Source organism: Lemur catta, chromosome X (assembly GCF_020740605.2).
Source record: "Lemur catta isolate mLemCat1 chromosome X, mLemCat1.pri, whole genome shotgun sequence".
In the NCBI taxonomy this organism is placed as follows: Eukaryota; Metazoa; Chordata; class Mammalia; order Primates; family Lemuridae; genus Lemur; species Lemur catta.
In genome coordinates, this window is record NC_059155.1 from 58,815,257 (window position 1) to 58,826,919 (window position 11,663).

At 40.9% G+C, this 11,663-nt stretch overlaps 1 protein-coding gene across 2 annotated transcripts in view; it reads right to left on the bottom strand.

Annotated features, from left to right (window-relative positions):
- Positions 1–11,663, bottom strand: part of SHROOM4 (shroom family member 4) — a 195,750-nt gene that overhangs the window by 23,776 nt on the left and 160,311 nt on the right. For both annotated transcript variants that reach the window (XM_045538468.1, XM_045538467.1), the window contains exon 5: positions 7,268–7,329. In XM_045538468.1, the coding sequence (XP_045394424.1) occupies positions 7,268–7,329 (62 nt within the window). The remainder of the gene's footprint in view (positions 1–7,267; positions 7,330–11,663) is intronic.

Genomic DNA, 11,663 nt, shown 5'->3' on the forward strand with positions numbered 1-11,663 from the left:
CTGAATTATCCATTTTCTTTCACTCAATCAGTAAATAGGAAATGTGTACTAGATATTTCACACTGTGTTCAGGATACGGTATGACAAAGGGAAGGAAGAGAGCCCTAGGCTGAGAACTGAAAACTCAGGTAGAGCTCTAGTTTGGTCACGTGCTAGCCATGAAATCCCAGAAGTAATGGGCTCTGGAGTCAGACACCCATTTTGCCTTGAGTAGGTGACTTTAATCTCCTTGTGAGTTAGTTTCCTCATTTGCAAAATTGGATCAATAAATAGTAACTATCTCATGGGGTCATCATAAATAATAAATAAAATAATTCATGTGAAATGCTTATAACAGTATCTGAGTTATAATATACACTCAAGAAATGTTAGCTATTATACCTGCTGTTGTTAATAGTATAATAATACCTTTCCTGAGACTTAGCTTCCTCATCAGTAAAATGGGAAAAATAAGGCTTCACCTCACAATATTGTGAGGATTAACTGTGCCCATGTGTATAAAAACATCCTACACATTCTAAAGTTCTACGCAAAGTGAAAAAACAGAAAGGATCACAACAGGTAATCACAGGTACAAAAAAACAAGAGAAATAATCAGGAAATAATTTCTTTTGGCATTTAAGTATATCACACTTACGTAGCTTTTTCTTCCAGTAAACCTACTCACCATTTTTTCCCTTGTACTAATGTTAAAATGAGTTTTACATTCTCTACACACAAACCAAATAACAGTCGAGAGAGAAAACCAAGGGTGTGACTACCTGGAATGATCAATCCATTGCAGGCTTCCAGACAAAAGAATCAGAATATATATTTGATTTTTCCTCCTGCACCCATCATTCCAGTTGTGACAGAAATGACGTGGTAAATGTTCAAATGTGTGCGTGTGGCGGTGGGGAGGATGTGACAGGAAACTGCACCAGGGTTTCTCCTCACAAATGGCATCTCTTCCCTAGACCTTTCCTAGTCTTTCCATTTTCCCTGAGATCTTAAACCGTGATCTGCCTCTTCTATCTTCAGTGTCACTACTCCTTCCCTTCCTATCGGTCTCTCCTTTCTGCTTTTAAACTTAATCCAGTACCCAGACCCTGACCAAACTGGTGGTTCTGCAACTTAACTTGCATCAAAATTGCCTGGAGGGTCTGTTAAAGCACAGATTGCTGGGCCACGTCCCCACGTTCTGATTCAGTAGGTGCAATGGGGCCTGAGAATGTGCATTTCTGTCAAGATCTTGAGTGATACTGAGGTTGCTGGGCCTGGGGCCACATTTTGAGAATCACTAAATTAAGCCAAATTACCCCCACTAACTACAACTCCATCTCTCTCTTTCCTTTCCCCTAGCCAACTTCTTTTTAAGCATTTTTAAATGTTAAAGTGTATTTTTAAACATTTTTCTCTTCATTTTTTTATTTTGGCATATTATGGGGGTACAAACACTTAGATTACATATATTGCCTCTGCCTGACCCCAGTCAGAGCTTCAAGTGTGTCCATCCCCCAGACGGTGCGCACCACACACATTAGGTGTGTATATGCCCATCCCCTCCTCCCCCTCCCACCTGCCTGACACCTGATGAATGTTACTTCCATATGTGCACATAAGTGTTGATCAGTTAATACCAATTTGATGGTGAGTACATGTGGTGCTTATTTTTCCATTATTGGTTTACTTCACTTAGTAGAATGCGCTCCAGCTCTATCCAGGATAATACAAGAGGTGCTATATCACCATTCTTTTTTGTGGCCGAGTAGAACTCCATGGTATACATATACCACATTTTATTGATCCACTCTCATGTATTGATGGGCACTTGGGTTGTTTCCACATCTTTGCAATTGTGAATTGTGCTGCTATAAACATTCCAGTGCACATATCTTTATTATAGAATGTCTTTTGTTCTTTTGGGTAGATGTCCAGTAATGGGATTGCTAGATCAAATGGTAGGTCTACTTGTATCTGTTTAAGGTATCTCCATATTGCTTTCCGCAGAGGTTGTACTAGTTTGCAGTCCCACCAGCAGTGTATGAGTGTTCCTATCTCTCTGCATGCACACCAACATTTATTGTTTTGGGACTTTTTAAAAGAAGCCATTCTTACTGGAATTAAGTTACATCTCATTGTGATTTTGATTTCCATTTCCCTGATAATTAGAGATGTTGAGCATTTTTTCATATGTTTATTGGCTATTATTCTATCTTCTTTTGAAAAGTTTCTGTTCATGTCCTTTGCCAACTTTTTAATGGGTTTTCTTGATTTTTTCTTGCTGATTTTCCTGACTTCCATATAGATTCTAGTTATCACCCCTTTATCATATGTGTAGCATGCAAATATTTTCTCCCATTCTGTAGGTCTGTTTGCTTTCATGATAGTTTCCTTGGCTGTGCAGAAGCTTTTTAATTTGATCAGGTCCCATTTATTTGGAATTGATAAACAAATTCAGCAAAGTCTCAGGTTACAAAATCAATGTACAGAAATCAGTAGCATTCCTATACGCCAACAACAGTCAAACTGAGAACCAAATCAAAGACTCAATACCCTTCACAATAGCAACAAAGTAAATAAAATACCTAGGAATATGTTTAACTAAGGAGGTAAAAGATCTCTATAGGGAGAACTACGAAACAGGAAGGAAATAGCAGAGAACATAAACAGATGGAAAACCATACCATGGCTCATGGGTCGGTAGAATCAACATTGTTAAAATGTCTATACTACCCAAAGTGATCTACAGATTCAATGCGATCCCTATTAAAATACCAACATCATGTTTCGCAGATCTAGAAAAAATAATTCTATGTTTCGTATGGAACTAGAGAAGACCCTGTATAGCAAAAGCAATCTTAAGCAAAAAGAACAAATTGGGAGGCATCCAGGTACCAGACTTCAAGCTATACTACAAGGCTACAGTAATAAAAACAGCATGATACTGGCACAAGGACAGAGGACATAGACCAATAGAACAGAACTGAGAACCCATATATAAAACCATCCTCATATAGCTATGTAATATTTGGCAAAGCATACAAAAACATACTCTGGGAGAAATAATCCTTATTCAATACGTGGTGCTGGGAAAATTGGATAGCCACACAGAGAAGACTGAAACAGGATCTGCACCTCTCACCTCTCACAAAAATCAACTCACGGTGGATAACAGACTTAAACCTAAGGCATGAAAGTATAAGAATTCTAGAATAAGATGTTGGAAAAACTCTTATGGACATTGGCCTGGGGAAGGAATTTATGAAGAAGACACCAAAGGCAATCACAGCAACAACAAACATTCTTCTCCTTAAATATTTTTAAAATCACATAGTAACACATAATCATTGTATTAAAATTAGTGAAAAAAAACTGGAACCCTCTTACATTGCTGGTGGGAATGTAAAATGGTACAGATGCTTTTTGAAAACAGGCAGTTCCTCAAAAAATTAAACAACAAAGTTACCATATGGCCCATAAATTCCATTCCTAAGTTTATACCAAAGAGGATTGAAAACATGTATCTACACAGATACTTGTATATGAATGTTTATGGCAGTAATATTCACAATAGCCAAAAAGTGGAAACAACCTAAATGTCCATTAAGCGTAGATGGATAAACAAAATTCAGTGCATCCGTACAATGGAATATTACTTGGCAATAAAAAGGAATGAAGTACAGATACATGGATGAACTGCTAAGGTATTCTGCTACGTGAAAGAAGCCAGACACAAAAGTCCACATATTGTAGAATGTACAGAAAAGACAAATCTATAAAGACAGAAAATAGATTATGGTTGTTTGACATTGAGGGTGGGAATGGAGAATGACTGCAAATGGGCATGAGGGATCCTTTCAGGGTGATAGAAATGTTCTAAAACTAGGTTGTGATGATGATTGCACATCATTGTAAATTTACTAAAAACCACTGAATTGTACATTTAAAACAGGTGAATTAATGATTTGTAAAACTGTATTTCTTCTCTATGAATCCCCCTTGCAGACCATCATCCATACACTTTCTGTGCCCACCACTTTACTGACTTTGCTTTCTTGAAGGTCACTTGTGATTTCAAGCTGTCAAGGCCATTAACGGTCATCTTCTTATGTTCCATGATGGCTCACTGGTGGATTTCTCCTTTTACCACTTCAGCTGCTTAACCCTTCAGTTTCTTTTGCTGGTTCTTCTTCCTCATCCTACCCTCTGGCTGAGTGTTTGACAAGTCTCCTCCAAAGAATCCACTTGTATCCTTCACTAACTTCAAATACAACATATCCCAATTCAAACTTATCATCATCTCCACCAAACCAGTTCCCCTCCTCAACTGCCCCATCTATGTCAATAATTTTTTTAAGTCAGAGTTATTTTTGATTTATCTTCTTCCCCCAAGTTGTAGTCACCAAGTTTTTCCTACTTTGCCCTCAAAAAGTGTCACATATTTGTGAGCAAATAATCTGAACCAACAATTCACATGAGAAGCAATACAGGTATTAAGCAAACACATAACAAATGTTCAAAGTAGAATGATCAAAGTAAGCAAATTAAAACTTTAATAGGTCCCATTTATACCTACGGCATTAGAAAAAAAAATTTCAATGGCAACAAAATTTTGGAAAACTGGTATCCTCACACATTGCTGATGGCAGTGTAAAACACCTCTTGGGGAAAACAGTCTGGTAAACTCTATGAAGAACCATAAGAACGCCCACATTCTTTGAACTAGTACTCCCGACTGCAGGTAATTGTTTTTAATGAGCTAATTCAAAATGAAAAACAAAAAAGCTATAGCTACTCAAAATATTTCTGCAGCATTACTTTATAATAACAAGAAACTGGCAACAACCTAATTATCCAACAAATTGGGAATGATTAAGGAAATTAGAGCACACTAAGCTGGTGAAATACCATACAGCCACTAAAAATCATGACTATTGAGGAAGTCTGCATAGCAACACGAAAAACTGTTTACCAAGTAGGGCTTAGCAAGGAAAAAGAAGCAGGACACAGAAAATCACATCTACATAGTCATTATAATCATGCCAAAAATAATCTCTATACCTATAGATAAAGCTGACAAGGAAATGAAAACAATCTGTGACTTAAGGTGGTAGGAATAAGGCTATTTTTATTTTTAATTTCCTGTGATATATTTTTCACAATAAACAAACTCCCCCCCCAAAAAAACCATACATATTTATCTATTCCTTCTGCTCCATTTCTATTGCACCTCCACCTCCCCCCAGTCCAGGATCACACTCTTTCATGCCTGGATCACTGCCTTTAATAGGTCTTCCTTCGGCCCATCTAGGCTGCAAATGCCACCAAGTTGCCTAAAGCACCATATCTGTCAGGTTACTTACCTGATGGGTAACCTTTAGCTGCCTCCATGTTTGTGATCCTATCTAGTTCCCAAGGCCTGTCTAGCCTGGCCCAGTTCTTCACTATTCACCTTCTTTCTCCACATCTACTGCTGCTGCTGCTCCTCTTCCTCCTCATTACAGCTAACATTTACTGAGAGTTTACTGTGTCAGGTTTTATTATAAATGCTTTACATATATTAACTTATCTGGTCCTCACAACAACTATTTGAGGTTAGGACTCTTACCTGATTTTATAGATAAGGGGAGAAAGAGAGAGAGACAGAGAGATAGCTGGCGAGAGATATCTCCAGTGTCTCTGATTTCTCTGAGGACATGGTAAAAGTGAGTCCAGAGCTAGGGGGATCAAGACCAGCTCTAGAATTCCATAGCATATCCACCCAGGACTTAGACCCTTGAGACATGATGCTGATGTATCTGTCTGAAGGGTTTCCTTAGTGATCCTAATTAAAGCAGGTATAATGGAAAAAGCAGGAGCTGTGGGGCCACACAAACCTGAGTCTGAATCCTGGCTCCATCACTTACTAGCTGTGTCACCTCAGCTAAGTTACATATACTCTCTGGATCTCATCTATAAACTGGGTAGCAAAATGAATTGGGTTGTAGAGAATAAATGAGATTATGGGTGTAAAAAAGTCCAGCCTAGTGGCTGACAGTAGATCATCAACAAATATTGGGTTCCTCCTTTTTCCCACTGCCAACATGAAAACTGATAGGTTCTCCAGACTTTGGAGACAAAGGAAAGCCAAAATTATCTCTGACTACACCACCAAGTCACAGAGGTTACTGTGGACACCCACAAAGAACTCTGGACTCTTCAGGGGTCAGGAGACCCAGATTCTGGTCCTCTCCCTTGGTGCCCCCACCTTGGAGAACAGAGATACAACCTGGAGCCTTCTTCCCTGTCTCCTCCTTAATTCCTGGAGTTTGAGTTAATAATCAATATAATTTAGGGGCCTCTTAAATTATATTGGGCTGAAAAGAACTGGCTAAAAGAGTATATCAAGGAATTTCACAAAAGGAGGGTATAGCTAGGCTGATAGAGAACAAGTCAGGAGAAGGCAACTGTCTGTTCCTTATGATCACCTAGGGCAGGTGGGCCTATCTCTGGGGAACAAGAGTGCGGGGGCCATGGTCCCCACATTATGGGTGTAGGCTCTCCACCCTGGGCATTTTTTCTTAAGGGCTATGCCCAAGCAGCTCTTTTCCCATTAGCCGGAGCCACATGTGCCATCTGTAAAAATGCCCCTGCCTTCCTTCAGAAATTTTAACCCATGGTCAGTATGATCTTACCTGATTTTACAAATAAGGGGAGAGAGAGAGAGAGAGAGAGAGAGAGAGAGAGAGAGAGAGAGAGAGAGAGAGAGATCTCTGGTGTCTGGTTTCTCCAAGGACATGGTGTAAGCTATTAATGAGCAGACCTTAAGTTCTCAATAAGTCCTATTAAAAAGAAGTGGCAGAACCCAAGAAATAGGTTCCTCCAGCAAATCTGGGGCAAAGGCACAGCAGTAGCTGGACAGTCCTACCTCTTCTCTGCCCACTCCATTTGCCCCATGGCCACTGGGAAGGCAGGCATAGTTTGTGCCTTCTGATTTCCATTTCAGAACAGTCTGGTCCCCCGTGTCCTTGTGCCTGGCCAGGGCCGCCTTAGGCCTCTGAGCTGATGGCCACAACGTCCCACAATATTGCCCAACTACTGAATATTCCAAAATGCCCTAGCAGTCATGTTGGTCTGTACCCAGCTGTCTGTGGGGCAGGTTGAATTTACATCTATGGCATCAAGCCCTTCATATGGATACCAGACCAGTTTCCTCAAAGGAAGCTAAGCAAACCAAAGACCTTAGCAATTTCTACAGAGGCCCCAGAGGCAGCAACTCATCCCAACTCCCTCAGTGCTCACTTACCTTCCTGACTGGCTGGTCTTCCTGTTTCCTGTTATTGGTTTCCATTTGTCCCCAGGAAATTCCTGCAAAGCAAAATCCAATAAGTTAGGGAGCTCTGAGCAGCCAGGCATCTAGATGGCCTCAAAGATGTGAGGAGGTTGGGAGTCTGTCCCCAGCCAGATCCCCCAGCTGGTTCCTTCTACTCTCGTACACAGGCTTGGGAAATGTGTACCTGGAGGGCTGCCTTTCTGTCAGGAGGCCTGCTAAGCTGCTGTGGGTATTCAAGAGACTAGGCGAGCACTCAGGGACCTGGACACTGTGGTCTAGAAGTGCTGCATTTCCCTCTTTCTCCACTCCCCTCCCAAACCACGTTAAAAACCAGTTTAGCATGTTTGCTGTTTGCTCTGGCTCTTGCCTGCATCCAGGGATGAGGGACGGAGGTCTTTTTGTTTGTTCTGCTGGGTGAACCTGCTCATTCCTCCTGCCTCTTCCAACAGAGAAAGCAATTTCTTGGAAGGACTGGCTCTTGAGGGGGCCTTGCGGGAGGAAGCTCCTGCTGGAGCAACCCTCTCCCCGGGAGAGACAAAGGGAGAGCGGGCGTGCCCCCGTGCTGCAGTGGCTCTTCCTTCTCTGCCCACTCTGCTGGCACGGGCTGAGGTGGACTCATCTCCAGGGAACATGAGAGCTGGGTGCCACGGTCCCCACATTATGGGAGTAGGCTCTCTGTCCTGGGTGTTTTTCCTCAAGGGCTATGACCAAGCCCCTCTTTTGCTTCTAGGCCAAGCCATTTGTGCCATTTGTAAAAATGTCCCTGCTTTCCTATTCTAGCTCCAAACTGAAAGTACATAAGCCTTTCGGATTCTCCCTGATTTTGTATCCAGCACCTTCTTCCTAGAGACTCAGAGCTTAGCCCAATGGGAATGCACAGTTTTTCCTAAACCTTACTGATCTTCCAAATTCCCTCTTTCTCCAATGCTATTATTATTAGTCTCATTCAAAGTTGTATTACCTTTGCCACAGTAGGCCTCCCGTTTGGGGGTAAGATACCTGGTGAAATGGAATAAACACAGGTTTTTGGTGTCAGTCATACTGGCTAAGACACTCATTAGCTATGTTATTTGACAGAAGTCATGTCACCTCCCTGAACCTCAGTTTCCTATCTGGAAATAAGGATTATGTTATCTAGTTTTTCTGGGTTACCAGTCACGAGGATAAAATGAGATGTGGAGAGAGAACACTTAGCACAATGCTTGGCACGTAGGAGGCTCTGGATGTTAGTAGCCATGGAAAAGTTGAGGTTTATTTCCTGGCTCTAGCTTTTACAGGACCAGAGCAGTTCCTGCCTGTATCTGACACATCAGAGCAGCTCTAATCACTTGTACTTCAGACTCTGCCTCAATGCCCTTGTGAGATGCTCTTCCCTGCAAAGACACCATTACGTGTTCAGCCACAGTGGGAGCCAGGATTTCCTGTCCATGCCCTGTCTAGCCCTGTGGATGTGCTCAGTAAATAGCAGTGGCCAAACCAAACAAAGTCTTGTACCGACTCCCAGCTGCCTTCTCAGGTCCCCAGTATCACTTTACTTTTTATCCTGAGCCACTTATGTTCCTGTAAATTGCCTGCACCGTTTGAACCAAACAGGCAATCATCCCCACAGCTTGTTGCAGATGGATGTTGTGGTGGAAACTTGCCGCCCCATTGGAAGTGATACTGCTAGAAGGCTTTGGCATTCTGCCACTCTGGAGAGGGCCTGGGCTGTGCCATCAGCTTGTGGGGAGACAGTGTAGCACAACTGGGAGCTTGGCCTCTGAAGCTATACAGCATGGATTCAAATCCCCCACCTGCCCTTCACTAGCTGTGTGGCCTCTGGCAAGCTGCTCAACTTCTCTTTATCTCAGTTTCTCCGACTATATGATAGTATCATCATAATAAGGGTGCCTATTTCTTGACTGCTTGAGGACTCAATGAGTTGATACATGTAAAGCACCTAGAAGAGTACCTGGTGCCCCGTAGACACTCAAATGCTAGTTACTGTCATGTTGTTCAAATCTTGGCTCTGCCACTTGCTAGATGTGTGACCTCTCTGAGCCTCAGCTTCCTCAGCTGTAAAACGGGGGATCCCATTATAACTTATATAACAGTTAAGTGAAATAATCTGACAATATATGCTAAACCAACTGGCATGAAGTATGAGGGATGTGAGTGCATGCTGATTTCAGTTCTCCTAACAGTGCCGAACAGGAGCCAATGAGCTTGCCAACCTGATCCAGGGGTGTAAGGAGCAGGATCTCAGCCCTGCTTCACACAGCCACCACCACAAGGTGCGTTAGTCATCGGAGCTGGAGCATCTTAACCCGTGCTGCAAGTTTTCCCCATGTCTTATGGAAGGGGGCGGTGGTGGGAGGAAGGTTCAGGTGGCAAGGGTAGAAATGGGCATGTAGTGGCTCCTAGACAGCCATTCAAGTGTCTGAAAGCCTAGTGTCTAAGCGGACCTGCTTAGCTAGTCTAACAGGCATTAGGAAGCCAATGTGTCTCTCCCTCAGTGTATAAAGGGAGAAGCATGGTATAGGCACAGGTTCACCTGCATTGCTGCTACCAATTGCTGCAACCTGCAATTTGTACCTCCTTCCCTTACAGGGATGACGTCTCTGCAGCCATCATCTCCTTACCACCCCCTAAACCTCAGGCCCCTTTATCTATTGTCTATTTGTGGGTCCTTCTTTCAGCAAAAGTTTCTCAAACTAAGCCAAAATCTCCCTTTATTTTAAGAGACAATAATTCACTTATAAGAAGATTATTATCTGGCAGTCTTTGTGCCTTAGACATGTTACATCTTTTAATCTTCACAACCAACTTACAAAGGAGGTGTTGTTATTGCCCCCATTTTTTAAATGGGAAAGCTCAGATGCTGTAAGTTCCGGGGAAGGAATTCGAACCCAGGCAGTCTGGTTCCAGCTTCAGCGCCCTTAAATCATTATTTTCTCTTTCCTCTCTTCATTGTTCAACCTTATGAATATTTTCAAACATACTGAAGAGTTGAAAGAAGTTCCTAGTGAACACCTATATACATACCACCTAGATTCTATAATTAATATTTTGCTATATTTACATTATCATATCTCTATTTACCCCTCTATCCACCCACCAATCCATCTTAAATTCTAGATGCATTTCAAGATAAGTTTCAAACAACTGTGTCCCCATAAATTTGAAAACTTAAACAAAATGAACAAATTCCTTAAGAGACACAAACTACTAAAGCTTACTCAAGAAAAAATAGATAACCTAAATGACCCTATATCTATTAAAGAAATTGAATTTCTAGTTAAAAACCTTCCTACAAAGAAAGCTCCAGGCTCATATGGCTGCAATGATGACTTCTACCAAACATTTAAGGAAGAAATAATGCCAATTCTATACAAACTCTTCTGAAAAAAGAGGAGAAGGGAATACTTCCCAACTTATTCTTTAAGGCTAGCATTGCCTTGATATGAAAACCAGACAAAGATGATACCAAAATCCTACAGGCTAAAATCCCTGATAAACGCTGTTGCAAAATCCTTAACAAAATATTATCGAATAAAATCTAGTAACATATAAAAAGGATAATATATCATGACCATGTGGGATTTATCCTGGCAATGCTAGGCTGGTATTTATTTCAAAAATTGATCAATGTAATTCACCATCTCAGTAGACTAAAAGAGAAAGACTATATGATCCTCTCAACAGATAGAGAAAAAGCATTTGAAAAAATTCCAGCAGCCACTCCTGAATGGAAAGTCTCAGTAAAATAAGAATAAAACAGAACTTCTTCAGTTAAAGGGCATCTACAAAAAAACCCTCCAGCTAACATCAAACTTAACAGTGAAAGTTTAAGAACAAAGCAACAATGTCCACTGTCATCACTTCTTCTAAACATTGCATTGGAAATTAGACAATGCAATAAGACTACCCTCTCTCCCAGAAAAGGGCATACACAGTGGGAAAAAAGATATAAAATTCTTTCTATTTACAGATGACATGATTGCCTATGTAGAAAATCTTTTATAATCTACCAAAAAGCTACTAAAACTAATAAGTGAGTTTGGCAAGATTGCACAACACAAGGCCAATACACAAAATTCAACTGTATTTCTATATAGTAGTAACAAGGACTTTTACCTTGACATTAAGAAAACAGTACTATCTATAATAGCGTCAAAAACATGAAATCTTAGGGACAAATATAACAAAATATGTGCAAGATTTGTATGCTGAAAATATAAATTGTGTACCATGGTATACTTCAAAAACACTTCAGCATACAAATTAAAGTTTGATATTTGTTTAAAATATTTTTAGGCAAAACTTACTTTCCGTGAGATCCAAAAATATTAAGTCCATTGGCTATCTAGGAGGCTTTCTGTACATTTGT